Raw genomic sequence first — 18704 nt, 5'->3', positions numbered from 1 at the left:
TGTAGCATTGCATCATATGCGGAATCCAAGTGAATGGGTGCCGTCAGAACGAGAGTCCAAACAGCTGATAAAAACATCACAATAAAAAAGCTGTGTGTTTGTAAGGAGCAAATTAATGACTAAGTCCTTTTTAACTTCTAGCTGTTGCTTTTTCCAGTTAAAAAGTAATCTGGTTTGAATCAGGAGAGAAATTGTGATGTGAGAGACAACAGGACTTTTTCACTGGATTGAGAGTTCAAGGTTAAAATAGCTTAATGCTGGATTCGTTTTAGCTTTCGTCTTCTCCAGATGTTAACTGATGGACTGGAGTGCTGTGGATTACTGTGATTCTTTCTTAATCAGCTGTTGGGACTCTCAATCTGACGGCACCCATTCACTTGCAGAGGATCCATTGCTGAGCAAGTGATGCAATGCTCCATCTCATCTGGGATGGACTGATGGTGAGTACATTTTCAGTAAATGTAAATCTTTGGGTTAACTATTCTTTTAAACATACTTATGTGTATACATAAATTAAAATGATGTATTCACATAAATATAGTAAGCTGTACAGTATTTTTCCATTCAAAAAATCCCAAATTGCTACTATCCATGTGGACTTCCATAAGTTTGTGGAGATTTTTTGCAATATTTTTTTACCGTGTTTTGTGTTTGTAGTACATTTCCATACCTGTAAAAAATGTAATTATTTTCTTAATGCAGATACTGCTAAAAGTATTTCCTCATCATGGAGGATATTTGTGAGTAGTTTCATAGAGCTGTAAATATATCACGTATTACACATTAATGTAATAATTGCTGATGTATGATTTGATAATACCTAAGCCAAAACTAATTTTAAAATAGTTTTTCATTAAAAAAAGTTACATTTAAAAGTTGGCGTAATGGTATATATGTAACACTTAATAGTTTAAGTGCAAAACAACTGAAGCATTTCTTGATTTAACATTTATTTTTGCATTGAAATTTAGTGAATATAGTAATTTGATTTTTTTTTTTAAAGTACATTAAAGTAATATAATATTGTTTTGATGCAACCTTTACCTTATATGGAAGCCTTTTCCACAACTGGATAAAAGTTTTTGAAAAGCAATTCCTTTTTTATCTCACATTTATTTTTTTCTCAGAATTATTTTAGTTTTTTGTTCGCGACTTCTCAGAATTGTGAGTTTATATATTGCAAATCTAGAATTTAAAAAAAGAACAATGTCAGAATTGTGATATATAAAAAAAACACTATTACCTTTTACATTTTTTTATCCCATTGAAAAAACAAGCTTTGGCTATGAATCAAGTTTGATTTTTTAAAGTTTAAAGTCAACATGCATCTAATCAACAAATGACCATTTCCAACATTTTTTGAAATTAAATTCACAATTCCATGGAATGGTCATTTTAATTCATTTGACCTATTTTACATTATTTCTTTTCTGTTCATACATTAAAAAAACTTCCACTTTAAGTAGTTTTTGGATTCAGATAAAGTAACTGCACATTTTTGCACCGTCTGATGTACTATAAACAAAAGAAGTGACATGGCACCAACATACACACAAAACAAGAGCTTCCACTTTTGACGTAAAGTTCGGGCTTTCAGGCACAAAGAATAAATATGATGCACAGATGTTGGGGTCTCATTCAAACAGCAGGTCCTCATCCGCCTCTTCGTTCAGGATGTTCATGGGCTCTGCGATCGGCCCCAGCGCTGCCAAACGCAGGGCGGTCTCCTTCTCCGTCCTCTCACGAAGCTGCTTCTTCTTCTCCTGGATCTTCTTCAGCCTTGAAGGGAAAGCGGGACGATGAAGGCTTGGTGCATATTCTGAATATCTTACTTTGGACTATATAAATATTACACATGATATTTATTTATATAATGTTAATATTTAATTCGGACTGTTAAAAGCATTCTTTTTATCCGTCTCCTTAAATTTCATTGCATTTGTGTTCCTGTGGCTCTTGCATTAGCAGCGCAAAAGGTTGTGGGTTCGATTCCCAGAAGAACACATATTAGGCAAGAAAAAGAAAATTAAATAAAAATGTTAGCCTGAATGCACTGTAAGTCGCTTAAGCGTCTGCTAAAATGCATGAATGTAAATTTAAGGCCATAAAAAAAATCATAAATAAATGTTAACAGAAATAATAATGATTACTAATAATTTGGAGACGGGAAATTATTTAAGTAATAAAATCTGAAAAATTATGAATGTTATTATTTTAATTTGTTGTAGATAGTGTGCCTATATTATTTCCCTCCTCATTCTAAATGAACGGCTTGAAGTAGTAAGACACTTTTCAAAATAAGAGTCCCATTACGTTTTTGCTATTGTTTATCATATTAACAGGGAAGGAAAGAGTAAGAATATTATTTAACATGTTTCATATATAGATTTGTATCTGCATCAGCACAATAATCTGGTTATTACAATTCTTCAAACAAATGATTATTTTATCCGCAAACTCTGAGAGATATATATATATATATATATATATATATATATATATATATATATATATATATATATATATATATATATATATATATATATCGACCTCTAATAAGTATTGATATTTTGATAAATAAACCAATTTCATATATAGATCAGCGTTATTATAGTCAACTAAAACCATAACAAAAAATGTAGTTACTTAAACTAAATGAAACTTGCCAAGTTGCCAACATTTCTCACTTTCATTTAAATATTAACTAAAACTGATATAAAAAACTATATTTAAAAATAAACAAAGGTCACACTTTATTTTAGGGTCCAATTCTCACTATTAACTAACCATTAACTAAGACTTTTGCCTCAATTAACTCCTTATTTGCTGCTTATTAATAGTTTATAAGGTAGTTGTTCAGTTTAGGGTATTGGGTAGGATTATGGATGTCATGCATTATATGTACTTTATAAGCACTAATAAACAGCCAATATGTTAATAATAGACATGCTAATAAGCAACTAGTTATTAGTGTGAATTGGACCCTATACTAAAGAGTTACCGAAACAAAATAACAACAAAACTTTAACTAAAATTAAAAACTGATTTAAAACTCTTATCAGTGTCTCAATGATGCTAAAATAACGCTGATGTAGCGTTTGAAACCGGTGAATGCTAGACTGTTGCCACATGATCTGGTTATATTGCACTGAGTTCACCTGTAGAACTCCTCTCGCTCTCGTTCATCCAGTTCAGTAATGATGTACGTCAGCGTGCGCTCGATCCTGGGAATAATCACTGAGAGGAGAAACACACGAGCATCACATTATCTAGTATTTCATTTACAAGACGCCTGAAGGTTGTGGTTGTGAGATCTCACCGTGCTCGATGGCGTTCACACGGCGGTTTGTGACCTTAATGGCCACGTCCAGCGTCACAAAAGAGGTCTGTATGGGATTTAATCACAGTAGACATAATAATAAATAAGATTTTTAGATTTTGTTTTATGGATATGAATAAATATATTCATACCTGCAGTGAGGCCAGCTCTACGAGAAGCTCGACTGCTTTGGCGTAGTTCCTCTTGAGCCGAGACAGCTGCTCTCCTCCTCTCGCCAAACCAGTGAGCTCATAACCTACAGACAAGAACAAATACCTGAAATAGTGCCTCAAAGTGTTCAAACGATCTCCAGTATCACGGGTATTTGCTAGTAAAGGAATAGCTTAGCCAAAAATGGACTTTTACTGAAAACGTGCTCACCCTCAGGCCATCCCAGATGTAGATGAGTTGGTTTCTTTCTTCAGATTTGGAGGAATTGCATCACTTGCTCAATGCAAGTGAATGGGTGCCGTCAGAATGAGAGTCTGATAAAAGCGTCACAATAATCCACAGCACTCCAGTCCATCAGTTACTGTCTTGTAAGGCCAAAAAGAAACAAATCCATCGTTAAGACGATTTTAACATCAAACCATTGTTCCGGCCAAAACTTGAGTCTATAATCCATAATATTATCAATTGCCTTAAAGGATTTGTTTCTTACAAACACATAGCTTTTGTCTTCTCCGGATGTTAACTGATGGACTGGAGTGCTGTGGATTATTGATGTTTTTATCAGCTGTTTTGACACTCATTCTGACGGCACCCATTCACTTGCAGTGAGCAAGTGACGCAATGCAAAATTTCTCCAAACCTGATGAAGAAACACACTCACCTTTCATGGCCTGAGGGTGAGCAGAGTTTCAACAAATGTTGATTTTTGGCTGAACTGTTTCTTTAGGACATAAACGGAAGAGGATTCTTACTGTCTCCTCCCTCCTGATAGTGCTCGAACACCGGAAGAGTAACTCCTGAGAACAAACACAGGTGGCGCTCATGAAAAGGCGATCGATTAAAAGAAGAAATCGCTCACATAAGAAGTCACAAACCTGCAACGTTGTCCTTTTTTGCCCTGACCTTCACCTGGGCCTTGTTCACGTTCTGAATGACTGTAGTACTGATGGGACACAATCAGAACACATTTGGTGAGATCTGGTGCCAGGTTCGTGCTATCACGCATCATATTTCTGAAAAGCATACATTATTTAAAAAATAATAATAATTGTCTTATGGACTATATGCAAACATCTTTTATGTAAAATATCTTACTCAGGACAGTACTAAATAAAAAATAACATGCATTTAGTATGATCTCTCTTATATTGTTAAAATTATTCATATTTTCACAGATTCTGCAAGGGGTGCCCAAACCTTCGCACGCCACTATATCTTTAATGGTATTTTCATCTACCTGAAGTCACCAGCAGCAAATTTGGCCTCAGCTAATGAAAAGGCGGCTTCTCTCATCAGTTCTCCCATCAGCATCTTAGTCTGAAAGATTAAAATAGTCAAATCAAAATTTTGTATATTAAATAAAAAAGCGATAATTGACAAAAACACACCGTATATGTATGTATGTATATATATATATATATATATATATATATATATATATATATATATATATATATATATATATATATACACAACAAATTTTAAAAAGCACAGGAATTATGTAATACCTCAATGATTTTCCTAAGAATCTGCCGAAATCGCATGGACAGAGCATCAGCTTTCTTCTTCAGCAAACTCCGGCCAGTTTGAGCTCCTTTCAGTCGAGCTTTCATAATGGTCTGAGCCCTGATGCACCAAAAAAAAAAAAAAAAAAAAAAATTATATAATACAGGCTATGCATTTTAAGAGAAGCATATTGCATTTTTAAGCATGCAATATGCATATGATTTTTAAATGTATTTTATTTATTGCATATATTGCATTATTAAAGGTTATATATATACTATGCACTTTTGTTCAGTATCTTATAAGTTATAGAAAGGCTAACATGGCTACTTCCTCTTCCGACACAATGCACGATTTAGTTTAACACGATTTATATGAATCCAAAATATTGTCATCCGTCATATAGAGTTATATATTCATAACACTACAGACAAAATGCATATGTAAATATTAAAGATGCACGACTCCAGGGCATTTAAAATGATCTTAGTTCGTGCCTTGAGATCGTACCTGCTTTATAAAAGCATAAACTGATCAAATATGTATGTATCAGATGCCGTCGCTCTGTTGTTCTCATGCATGATTAAATATGCAGAATCTGATTTGTCTTTATGAGTCCTTGTACTCACATTCTCGAGGGAAATATGTCGATCCGATCTTTTCCGGACATCTTTCTTCTTTATTTAAACACTGTATTAAACAACCGAGACGCTTTGCTGTTGAAATCATCAAGTAGAAAGTGTAAATATAGTACCAGTTTATTTAATATCACAAGTAAAATATTATAATATCATCACTATGACTTCTGGATACAAGACGTAAGATTTGATCAGCTGACTGGAGGTCATGTGATGCCTTCTGAACGCGTCACTACCGGGCGTGTACATAACACATTTCAAAATAATGCTTTTATTTTTTAATTATTATTATTTTAGTTCTATCACATACAGATATAAGGCAACATTATTAGGCAATGGTGTAAATTTTAAAGCATGTAAGACAGAAAAACAACAACAAAATACATTTTACATATTATGTAAGAATACATGCGGATACATAAATGTAAAAAGCTTTAGAATTTTTACAAGCTTCTTATTTTGTGATCTGATATTAGAAAGGGTTTCAAAATATATAAAAAAATAAGTGTTACAAAAGGTAATATATGATGGTTTATATATATATATATTACTTGTATTTAAAAAACTTTGCTACAATGATTAACAGATTAATAAATTAATTTTGCTTTTCGGGAAAATATGAGTTTTGAAAACAAAGTAAAATGTTTTTCAAAAAGTAAAGACTATTTTAAAAAAAAATGCGGATTTGGTTGAGTTGTAAATAACGCCCAGCAGTAACGACAATAATTAAATGTATTTGGTTTACCTAAAAATAAATAGAACGTTTAGATAATTTAGATTGCTTACTGTTTAATCAATTTTATTTATTTATTTGTTTATTTATTTATTTGCTTTTTGACGTTATCTTTTCTTATTTCATGTGTTATCGGTGGATATGAGATGATTTTACTTTGTAAAAAAAAAAAAAAAATGTCCACGGCCATCAGAATGGCCTGGAAAAAAATAACAACCGTATATTTAAAGAATCTGTTTCTATACAACTTTATTTGTGACATTTCTTCTTAACCTAAGCTTAGACTAAACCTAAATTTGTATAATTCATGACTGAAAACATTTTATAACATAATCTTGATGTACCATTTTCATGGTAATACAATGTTTGATTTTAAAATGGGTTTCAAAGGATGAATTTTGAGATTTTATATTTTCAAGTAATATATAATTTATAGCGATTTCTAAAGTGTGATAGAGAAAAAGGCAACAAAGAAGACTTTTTTTTGACAAAGGTCAGAACTCATATTATGATAGGTTTTTGGGGTGCACTCTTGCAGTAAATGAATCTATTACTTTTCCTACATAATTTTTGACAAAAAAGATTGGTAAAATATCTATTTTGCAACGATAACGTTTGTCATAATTAGATTAAAATGTAATTGTAATATAGTGAAGTAAACGTAATCGGCCCAAAAGGGGCAGGTAGCAGTTAACAGGTTAAAAAACATGCACACGTGACTTTTATTCTGTAGTTTGATTGACGGCGGTGACGCAACATCCTGCTGTGTCTTTCTCGCATCGAAGGTTCAATTTTCGCTCGCAGAAAACTATAGTTTCTGGAGGAAAAGGGTCCAAAGTGGGCCGATTGTGACACGTGTCAGGTGGGAGTGAGTTACTTGCTCTTCTGTGATCTTTGGGCTCACGTGGAGCTCGTGTTTGAGATGAAATGAGGGTTTGAATGACTGCTGTCAGTCATCATGCAACGCGTGCGCTCTTGTAAGCTTCACTGGCAGACTGATCAATAAACATCACAACTGATCGATTATACAGTTTATAGACATCTCACACGTTCCATAAAGTACAGTAGTAGATCAAATCATTCTGTTATATCTTTCATAAAATAGCTGAGAATCATCTTTGTACAAAGTTTGGATAAAAATAGCCTGAAACCTAAAAACTTTGGTGAATTGGTGAATGAAAAAAACAAGACATCGTTTTTGCATACATGCATTTTATTTTATTTTAAATGAATAACTTATATGTATAAAATGTTTTTTGAAAAATGTTTTTTTTTCCTACATTTTTTCTTTAATGCTCCAACCAATTGAATCACGTAAAAAATTAAATAAAATTCACAACACTTGTTTTTTTTTATGGACGATTCACAGAATACTGAAGGACCAGGGGTTTTTAAGCTTAAAGAAAAACCAAGTATAAAATAAAATAAATAATTGACATAAGATTAAAATAAATAGTAAGAGCATATATTGACAAATAAAATTGGGACAAAAATAATGTTGACATTAAAATAAATACAAGTAAAAATAAATGATACAACTGATTAAAATAAATAAAAATGAATTGAAATAAAATAATTCACAGTAGTGTACTGTAGTGAGTAGTATTATGTCAGTTTAACTGTGATGCTATTATAATTCTTATTAATATTTTGAATAAGTTTTTGATTTTTGTATTTTACATTTTTAATTTAGTGAAATCTTCACTTTATATATTTTTATATATATTCACTTTATATATATATATGTTTTATATTATATTTTAAAAAAAGTTGAATTAAAACCACTTAAATATATATTTACATTTAAGTGGTTTTAATTAAAGAAAATTGTTAAATATAATATAAAACATTTCTTGTTATTTATAATAACTCTGATAGTGAAAGATGATTTGAACAAAAATGATAACTTAATACAAGCTAAATATTTTCCAAATCATATTTCTAATATAAATTTATTTTTGTACAGTATAAATTGGTTCTTTATAGATGCAAATATATAGCTTTTAAGTTTTAGAATGGGCTTCCCTCACTTAAAAAACAATTGACTGTATATTAAATTAGACTAATGGAAAAAAATCAGACTAAATCAGATGGAAATCATTTTAAATTAAATGAATGGTTATAATATACAAAAAGTTCAACACAAAATAAATGAAAATACCTCTCAAGTCAAAGTGGGTCTTTGTTAAATGTGAGCCCAAAGCATCACAATTCAATTAAACTACTTCAGTCTGTGTGCATTGAATTTATTTAATACACGAGTTTCACAATTTGAGTTGAATTACTGAAATAAATGAGCTTTTCCTCGACATTCTAGTTTATTGAGCTGCAGCTGTATTGTGTTGTGTAGAGATGCCGGGCCTCAGCTGTAGGTTTTATCAGCACCGCTTCCCCGAGGTGGAGGACGTGGTGATGGTGAACGTCCGCTCTATCGCTGAGATGGGTGCGTATGTGAGTCTGCTGGAGTACAACAACATCGAGGGCATGATCCTGCTGAGCGAACTGTCCCGCAGACGCATCCGCTCCATCAACAAACTCATCCGCATCGGACGCAACGAGTGTGTGGTGGTCATCAGAGTGGACAAAGAGAAGGGTGAGAGTGTGCTGTTCTACCTTAACAGCTTCCTTCAGTCAAAGAGAAGACTTAATTTAAACTGTTGTCCACAATAAACTGTACTTGAACTAACAGAGCTGCAATATTATGATAACAATCATAATTGCAGATTACTGCTCTTGATAATGTACTTTTTTTTTTTTTTTTACTATCCGTGTAGTCTTTTTATTACGATGGTGTTTTAGTGCCACGTTGGCAAAAGAAATCGAGAATAAAATCTTTTATTTAAACTAATTCTCGAAACATTTTGACTTTATTCTCGTAGTATTTCTACTTTATTCTCGTAATATTTCTACTTTATTCTCGTAATATTTCGTAATGTTTCTACTTTATTCTCGTAATATTTCGATTTTATTCTCGTAAAATTTCAACTTTAATCTCGTAATATTAATATTTCGACTTCATTCTCGTAATATTTTGACTTTATTCTCGTAATATTTCGACTTTATTTTCGTAATATTTTGATTTTATTCTCAAAACATTTTGACTTTATTCTTGTAATATTTCGACTTCATTCTCGTAATATTTCGACTTCATTCTCGTAATATTTCGACTTTATTCTCGTAATATTTTGACTTTATTCTCGTAATATTTTTATTTTATTCTCTAAACTTTTCGACTTTATTCTTGTAATATTTCGACTTCATTCCCGTAATATTTTGACTTTATTCTCGTAATATTTCAATTTTATTCTCGAAACATTTAGACTTTATTCTTGTAATATTTTGACTTTATTCTTGTAATATTTTGACTTCATTCTCGTAATATTTAGACTTCATTCTCGTAATATTTTGACTTTATTCTCGTAGTACTTTGACATTATTCTTGTAATATTTCAACTTTATTATTGTAATATTTCGACATTATTCTCGTTATATTTCAACTTTATTCTCGTTATATTTCAACTTTATTCTCGTAATATTTCAACTTCATTTTCGTAATATTGCGACTTTATTCTTGTAATATTTTGACTTTATTCTTGTTATATTTCAACTTTATTCTCGTAATATTTCAACATTATTCTCGTTATATTTCAACTTTATTCTCGTTATATTTCAACTTTATTCTCGTAATGTTTCAACTTTATTCTCGTAATATTTCAACTTCATTCTCGTAATATTGCGACTTTATTCTTGTAATATTTCGACTTTATTCTTGTAATATTGCGACTTTATTCTTGTAATATTTCAACTTTATTCTCGTAATATGTCAACTTTATTCTTGTAATATTTCAACATTATTCTCGTTATATTTCAAATTTATTTTTGTAATATTTCAACTTCATTCTCGTAATATTGCGACTTTATTTTTGTAATATTTCAACTTTATTCTCGTTATATTTCAACTTTATTCTCGTAATATTTCAACTTTATTATCGTAATATTTCAACTTCATTCTTGTAATATAATTTTTTTTTTTCAACATGGCACTAAAAGGCCATTTTATTATATGTATTGTAGGGGTGCTCCGATCACGATCGGCCGATCGTTAATGCGCTGATCGTCAGTAAAGCCGGTTTTCTAATCAGCGGTTAATTCCATCAGGTGCGTGATTTCACATAGAGTAGCTGTTACTACAGAGAGCCGTTGTTAATAGAGAAGATGTGCAAATCCACTTCATTTTCAGCGTTTTTTGGTGCATCTCAGTTAACAACGGCTCTGTGTAGTAACAGCTACTCTATGTGAAATCACGCACCTGATGGAATTAACCGCTGATTAGAAAACCGGCTTTACTGACGATCAGCGCATTAACGATCGGCCGATCGTGATCGGAGCACCCCTAATGTATTGTTGAGCCAAAGAAGAGTTTCCACTCTGGTGGACAATAAAGACATACTGTACCCTGCTCTAAAGTGTCCATCGAATATTCACTTCAGAATCCAGGTGGAAGTAGTAGGTCATCTACTGTTTTTTGGAAATATATGAATTTGGAGATACTAGGTGCCTCACATACCATTTTTCACATACTATATAAAAAGGAAGTATGCAATTTTGGATGCAGCTGAATTGGAGAATTTGATGAGATAGGAGATGAGATGATAGCCACCGAGTGAAATGAGATGCCTTAAAGGGACTTTGACCAAACTAAACCGTGTGTTGTGATTGCTGACTAACTGGATTGGAACACCTCTGATTGGCCATTGCATCCATAAGCTCAACATAACGCGTGTGATTGGTTGTTGGTCTAGTCTAATGCAACATGCATATCTAAATGTAATTCTGCAAAATGACAGTTTTCATTCACTTTGACCATTTCGAGGTGTTTTCTTCTTCAGGATACATTGATTTGTCCAAGAGAAGAGTGTCTCCGGAAGAAGCCATCAAGTGTGAGGATAAATTCACCAAATCTAAAACCGTGAGTATGCATTTTTTAGAAAATGGAAGTAAAATGAATTGATTTTTGTGTGTGTGTATTAGGTTATTTTTTATCATATAATAATAAAATAAAAAATTATTAAAAAAAGATTTACACTGTTTTCTTTCAATTTGGTCCCCAGATGTCAATTTGAAAACCCTACTGTATTCTGTATATTGTAAATAATATCTTGCATAATGCATGATGAGAAACATTCATGCATGCGAATGCAATTAGAGCAAATACTTTTATACACTGTGCATATATTGCATTCTATTTTTGGTTTCTTTTAAAGAGGTCTAAACTCAAAAACAGTGCAGGAAGATGAAGTGTATTTCTAAAGTGTCTGACCTCCATCTGGTCATTGTGGTTTGAAGATGTTGTGGTCGTTGTGCTGCAGGTGTACAGTATTTTACGGCATGTGGCTGAAGTGTTGGAGTACACCAAGGACGAACAGCTGGAGAGTTTGTTCCAGCGAACCGCTTGGGTGTTTGACGAGAAGTACAAGAAACCTGGATACGGTGCCTACGACGTCTTCAAGCAGGCCGTGTCGTGAATGTTCAAGCTCTAAACTCAAGAAGACTTTCAGGTGAACATGAAAACCTTTGGCTTATTTTCTTTCTTGTTTTATTTCCAGTAATCCCTCCATCCTGGATGGTTTGGATCTGACGGAGGAGGAGAGGAACGTGCTCATCGACAACATCAACAGACGCCTCACTCCACAAGCGGTCAAAATCAGAGCAGGTATTTATCAAAGAAACATGATGCACTTTTTACAGTGCAGTTCATTCCTCTGCAGAGTAGATCAAAGTTTAACTTTTTTTTTTTCAACCAATTCTTTATTTATTTTATTTTTAATGATGTCAAACAATTAATTGCATCCAAAATTTAAGTTTTTGTCTACATAATATATGTGTACTGTGTATATTTATTATGTATATATAAATACACACATGCAGTGTGTGAGTATTTAAGAAAAATATGTTTTGTTTATCTATAAAATATGGATATTTATTTATATTTAATATTTGAATATATATATATATATATATATTGTTTTTAAATATATACATGTGTATGTGTATTTATATATGCATAATAAATATACACAGTACAATGTATATTTATTTATGTTTTTTCAAATATTCTATAAGGCATCAGTAATTTGGAAGGAGAAAAATCATCTATATACTACTTATCAAAAGTTTGAAGTCATTAATCTTATTTTTTTTTTTTTTTTTATGAACACACTTATGCAGCAAGGATGCATTAAATTTACCCAAAACTAACAGACTTTTTTTTTTTTTTTTACAAAAGCTTTCCATTTCAAACAAGTGCTGTTCTTTTGAACTTTCTTCTCATCAAAGAATCTAGAAAAAACTTTTTCAACAAAAATATTTACATTTTAACACTGATAATAATAAATAGAAAAGTTATTTTAAATTGTAATATTTCAAAATATTACTTAAAAATATTTTTTGAACCCCAAACTTTTGAAGAGAAATGTTTATATATATATCTATATAAAAATCAGTTCTCTCAGATTCATTGAATACTCTATGAAGCAATGCTTTTTATGAATTGCTTTCCTTTTGAACGATTTTAAGTTTCAAAGAAGAAAAAAATTCAAAATACATAATAAAAAAACAAATTGAAATAAATAAAATTGGATTAGTCATAATAAAATGGATTAAAATAAACAAAAACATTTAATACTTAGTAAAAAGTAAAAAAAACAAATATATATATATTGATGTGTGCTTTATCCCATGGACAGACATTGAGGTGGCGTGTTATGGATATGAAGGCATTGATGCTGTCAGAGACGCTCTGAAGGCGGGGCTTAACTGCTCCACAGATGCCATGCCAATCAAGGTGCGATCAGCTTCCTTTAAACTCTGCTCTTGCAGGTTCATCTGCTGCAGATTCTGTGATTAAAACTGTGTCCTTTTCATTTCAGATCAACCTGATCGCACCGCCGCGATACGTCATGACCACCACCACACTGGAGCGCACCGAGGGTCTGTCAGTGCTCCACCAGGCCATGACCGCCATCAAGGAGCGCATCGAGGAGAAGCGAGGGGTCTTCAATGTCCAGATGGAGGTCAGGCTATTCAGAAATACACTTGATCTTCCTGCACTGTTTTTGAGTTTATATCTCTTTAAAAGAAACCAAAAATAGAATGCAATATATGCACAGTGTATAAAAGTATTTGCTCTAATTGCATTCACATGCATGAATGTTTCTCATCATGCATTATGCAAGATATTATTTACAATATACAGAATACAGTAGGGTTTTCAAATTGACATCTGGGGACCAAATTGACAGAAAAAGTGTGAAAAAAATAAATGAAAAGAAAATATGATAATATAATATAATAAATACATAAAATAATAATTCAATACGAATAAGATACACAAAATACAAATGAAAATAAAAATAAATGCATTACATTTTTTATAAAAGCTTTAAAATAAAGTCGTAAATAGTAAGTAGAAAAAATTTATTAAAACAAAAAAACCTCCAGATACATCAAAAATTGATTAAAATAATATTAATTAAAATTAGCTAATACATTAGCGAGTAGAAAAAAACAAAAATACTATAGAGAATATTTAGAGTGTAAAAAGAGTAATAATTCTATATGTATTTTTTGATTCTTCCATATGCAGTGAACACCATATGAAGCAATGCTTTCTTAAACTATGTATTTTCCTTAATAGAAAATTTGGATGAAATTAAATTAATACATATATAGCGAGTCCAAAAATCCAATGCAATATATAAGCATATTTTATTAAAGTATTTGCTCCGATTGCATTCTCATGCATGATGTTTGTCTTCAGCCCAAAGTGGTGACGGACACAGACGAGACAGAACTGCAGCGACAGCTCGAGCGTCTGGAGCGAGAGAACGCAGAGGTGGACGGAGACGACGACGCCGAGGAGATGGAGGCCAAGACACACGAGTAGTGCTTCAGATGAACTGATTTCAACTTTGACACAAACCTCACACTGATGTTCTGAACCGGTGGCCTTTTAACCCTTCACAGCTAGGATGAATATTAACATTTCAGCTGTTTCACCAATGCAGAGTGAAGACGGTGATGACCTCGCTCTGCTTCGATCTCAGTAAGAAATCTGGAAAGTTGTTGGACGCTTTGTATTCTTTTGCATCTGTATTTATTGACATGCTACAAAGCTACTGATTGAGTGAACATTTGATTTAAAATATCTAGTCAAAAACATACTTCAATGAAACTTAAACGTTTTCAAAATTGGTATCTAAATGACATTTCATTGTTTTGTTTTTAATTTTTTACCTAAAAGGAAATTTCTTAAAAATTCTGATTTAGGCATTTTGAATTATTTTCAAATGCAAAATGAATGAATTCAAATGTTTTTAGACAAAATCTAGGTTTGGTTGAGGAGGGAGGAAAAATTCCCAGCAAATATTTGTGATTATTGATGAATTAAATCAGCATCTCATGTTGATAATTTGACTGTCCTAATGGTTTCTAAATATTTGCTGTAAATAATTAATTCACAGGCAAACAATTGTATTTATAATTCATAATTATATTTTTTACAAACCATTTAAGGTATTGCCAGATCTTCCAGTGCTTTTTTATGTTTATAATTTACTAAGACTTACAAAGAAAACCAAATATATATATATATATATATACAAAAAAAAAAAATCATTTTAACTTAAAGCTGATATATTTGTAATTAATTGACTAATTAAATCAGCATCTCATGTTGATAATTTGATTGTCCTAATTGTTTCTAAATATTTGATGTGACCACAAAAAAAAAAAAAAAGTTGCAAAAGCAACTTTTATAATTTTAATTTCATCTTTTAAATTAAATGACTTTTTTTAATTAATAATAAAAACTGGTTAAAACTAGATTTTTTTTTCCTATGAAAAATGCAAAAACCCCATATGAAGAATTCACTTGTGTAAAATGCAAATCTTCCTGAAAATAAACCATGCAACGTCCACTTTTATATCAAAGTTAATATTCAATAATTTTACTGTTGTGTTTGTCTGTTATGAGTAAACATGCATGAACTGACGTGCAGCTCCAAAGCCGAGACCACGACACATTAATAATACACACAAAGATTTTACTAAAAAAAAAAAAAAAAAAAAAAAAAAAGATTCACTTTTATTCAAAACACATCCACTGATAAGTACAAAAACAAAGACAATCAATCGTTTCGTTTAGCGAGAGCTTCTGAACAGTGTCGGGGTCCAATCACAACTGCTTTAGTTTTAGTGAAACAACTGGGAAAACGCTTTGGTTCGGTTGAACAGAAATAGTGAAATCACAACCCAAACGAGATTGGCATTCATTACAGTGACAATTTACAACAGCTTCCTCAGGAAGAAGCGCGGAGCGGCCGAGACGTGGAAATCAAACCTCTTCCTCTCGGCGCTCGTCGTCTGGGACGTGAGAAATCAAGCGGCTCCATACCTATTAACTCCAAAGGTCGAGTTTCCCAAGTTGCTTTGAAACCTAGATGAGCTGTCCGGCCCAAACGGGAAGTAAAAAGCAAAGTTCATGGGCTTTGTTCATTTCCCGAGGCCGATCTTCTTGGCTTCAGTTTCGTAAATCAATAACCTCCACATTTTAACGATGAAGACCTCGGCCTCTTCGTCCAGCACCTGAGGAGATGAAGGAAGTGAAGAGTTCAGATGGTGTGGTCACAGAAATACGCCTTAAACCGTGCGAAAGAGCAAACTTACCATCGCAACGTCGTCCAAGATGCCTTGAGGTGTGCTGTGAGCCATTACCTGAGGACACACACAGAAAAATATTGATAAATTATTCAAATATCGTATAGAAATCGATTATGAATTAGATTTTAATTGTATTATTTTATTAAAAGAAACGATTACATTTAAATATCCTCTACTTAAAATATGTATTTTTAATCATTCTTCTATTACTTTATTAATGGAAATATTTAAAAATAATTTTTTTATGAAAACTAAATTGACAATGTAATTCATTTAAGTACTATTTGAATATATTAAGTTTATTTTTTAATAATAAAAATAATTTAAATACAATTTTATTTTTCATTAAAATAATCAAAACTAATTAAATACTGTGAAAACATTCATTCAATTTTTTAAATGCATTTATATTTCACTAATAAAAATTATTTTAAAATTAATTTGAATACCATATTTTATTTTTCATTAATAAATAGTTAACATTATTTAAAGACTTTGTATACATTTAATTCTATCATTTTATTATTTAAAAAAAATAAGTCACCTACTGCATTTAAAGGGGACGTCTAATGCCATTTCATGCAGTCTAAATTATTTACACTAATCATTTTTAGTATGAGAATCCAACATTTTATCAAAGTAAAAACAGCATCATTCTGAAAGATGCTGTCCTTCAGCGCTCAGCCTCCTTCATTCATTCAGAAACCTGACAAAAAAAAACACTCACCTTGGTGCAAACAAAGTCCACTAATGTGGCTTCTTCTTCACCAATGTACTCTACGATCTTCTTATTGATCCACGGTCGGATACGCTTCTCCATAAGTGTCTGTGAATGGTGGAAAGATTCAAAAACATAAGTCATACAGAAAACGTGATTTTAAACTATCATATTAAAAAAAAAAAAAGAAAAACTTTATGCAATAACAATAAAATTAAAACAGCATTTTTTAGGAAACTTCTTTCATGTTTTAATTTTAACAGACAATTTTTTTTAAAGAACTGTTGAATTTTCATTTGATTTCCTTTAAAAAGATTACACTTTTAATGTTTTATGCCTTCACCTGATTACCAGTTTTTGATAATAAATTGGTGTTGAATTATAAAAACAAGACAAAAAAAAATAAAATAATAATAATAATAATTATATTTAGAGCCCTATTAAATATATAAAGTATTATGCTATCAGAAATGCCTTTTTGATCATAAAAAAAAAAAAATTAAACCATTAACATGGAATCCTGACAAAAATAAAAAAAATTAGGGACCAAATATTTTTTTTGTTACACTTAATAAATTGTATAATTTTCATATCCCATTTAAAAAAAAAAAATGTAATGAACTAAATAAAATTGTAAAGTTTAGAAACATTTAATCTAACTAATAAAACAAAATAAAACAGAATTTGGAAAAATATAAAACGGTTTACAGATTTTTTTCTAATAAATTGTGGTGTAATTTCCTGATTTAATGATGGGACGTGTCTGTGATTAGTAAGGAGCGTGGCTCGGACCGTGTCGACGACGGACCAGTCCAGGGGATAGTTGAAGAGCTCAGGTTTGGCCGTGGGGATCTTCTCGATCAGACTCTTGATGTGTTTGCGCTTCTCTTCTGTATTGACTCCTTTCCCACCGGCCGCCGCGCTCAGGTCTGCTCCCTTCTCCTCATCCTCGTAGTCTAAAGGAACCAGCTTCCTCTTCCGGGGCGCCTCGTCCACCTCGTCATCGTCAAAGCGGTTGAAGACGCTCTCCACCGCCAGCTTCTTCCTCTTGGCTACGCTGGGCTGTCCTGGGCTACCGGCTGGACCTTGGATAATAATGGCAGAAAAACAAACTGAGCCAAATATCACTAATATATTGTTGTACAATAGATATATTTGTTGTTACATTATGAAAGAATAACTATGTAAAATAATTAAAATTACTTTTTCTTTTCAACACAATAAAAAAAAAAAAAAAATTATATATATATATAAAAATGAATATAATATATTTGCATACATTTATCAATTAATTTTACATTATCAAACCCAGAGTTGCGGTCCTTGATTCTGATTGGCTGAGCCACGTTCGAAGGTGTTCTAAATTAATCTACAAAGTAACACACACCTTTGTTTACTTTGTGTTGCTCGGCAACCACTTTGTTGGAATCACAACAGTTTCTGAGGAACTACATTGTTTGGTGGAAGAATACCGTTTTTATTAATATCATTAGACTTTATTTGCTTTGTATTATTCTGTGAAACCTTACTATGATTATGGAATAACTGTTTTATAAAAGCAATAAGCCCTGTGAAGTCGTGGTTTACACTGAATTTATAACAGCTGAGGGAGTTTTAGGCACAACGCGAAGTGCCCAACAACTGTTAGCTGTTAGGAATTCACTGCAAACCACTGCTACTTGGGGCTTATTGCTTTATTAATAAATAAATTATAATCATGAGAATAAATTAAAATACTACACTTGGACATTCCTTTTTTTATTTTCATAAAAAAAATTTAAACAAATTAAAATACTATATTTTAATATATTTATTCATTTAGTTTTCATTAAATTATAAAAAAAAGCTAAATGCTATACTTAATTACTTAAATTTTCCTTAAAAATTCTAAATTCAAAT

General features: G+C 31.5%; 3 protein-coding genes across 4 annotated transcripts in view; 1 reads left to right on the top strand and 2 right to left on the bottom strand.

The window, feature by feature from the left end:
* Positions 1-1300: 1300 nt before the first annotated feature.
* Positions 1301-5848, bottom strand: LOC113068545 (V-type proton ATPase subunit D). The gene is made up of 9 exons (XM_026241282.1): positions 5626-5848; positions 4999-5116; positions 4728-4807; positions 4366-4433; positions 4243-4287; positions 3472-3575; positions 3320-3386; positions 3159-3237; positions 1301-1779 (listed from the first exon to the last, which is right to left on the bottom strand). The coding sequence occupies exons 1-9, from the start codon at positions 5664-5666 to the stop codon at positions 1635-1637; spliced, it is 747 nt and encodes a 248-aa protein (XP_026097067.1). The 5' UTR covers positions 5667-5848; the 3' UTR covers positions 1301-1634.
* A 1261-nt stretch (positions 5849-7109) lies between these two features.
* LOC113068543 (eukaryotic translation initiation factor 2 subunit 1-like) lies at positions 7110-15531 on the top strand. Its single transcript, XM_026241280.1, has 8 exons — positions 7110-7229; positions 8718-8960; positions 11257-11336; positions 11737-11888; positions 11974-12080; positions 13114-13211; positions 13297-13440; positions 14187-15531. Exons 2-8 carry the CDS (start codon positions 8720-8722, stop codon positions 14310-14312), a joined length of 948 nt encoding a protein of 315 aa, XP_026097065.1. The 5' UTR covers positions 7110-7229; positions 8718-8719; the 3' UTR covers positions 14313-15531.
* The window catches only part of LOC113068542 (RNA-binding protein 25-like), a 21980-nt gene continuing 18758 nt past the window's right edge, over positions 15483-18704 (bottom strand). For both annotated transcript variants that reach the window (XM_026241278.1, XM_026241279.1), the window contains exons 15-18: positions 17598-17890; positions 16815-16913; positions 16094-16141; positions 15483-16012 (exon numbers count right to left, since the gene is read on the bottom strand). In XM_026241278.1, the coding sequence (XP_026097063.1) occupies positions 15920-16012; positions 16094-16141; positions 16815-16913; positions 17598-17890 (533 nt within the window). In that variant the 3' untranslated portion in view covers positions 15483-15919. The remainder of the gene's footprint in view (positions 16013-16093; positions 16142-16814; positions 16914-17597; positions 17891-18704) is intronic.

The sequence above is a fragment of the Carassius auratus genome, linkage group LG45M (assembly GCF_003368295.1).
Source record: "Carassius auratus strain Wakin linkage group LG45M, ASM336829v1, whole genome shotgun sequence".
Classification (NCBI taxonomy): Eukaryota; Metazoa; Chordata; class Actinopteri; order Cypriniformes; family Cyprinidae; genus Carassius; species Carassius auratus.
This window is presented reverse-complemented; position numbering and strand designations above follow the sequence as displayed.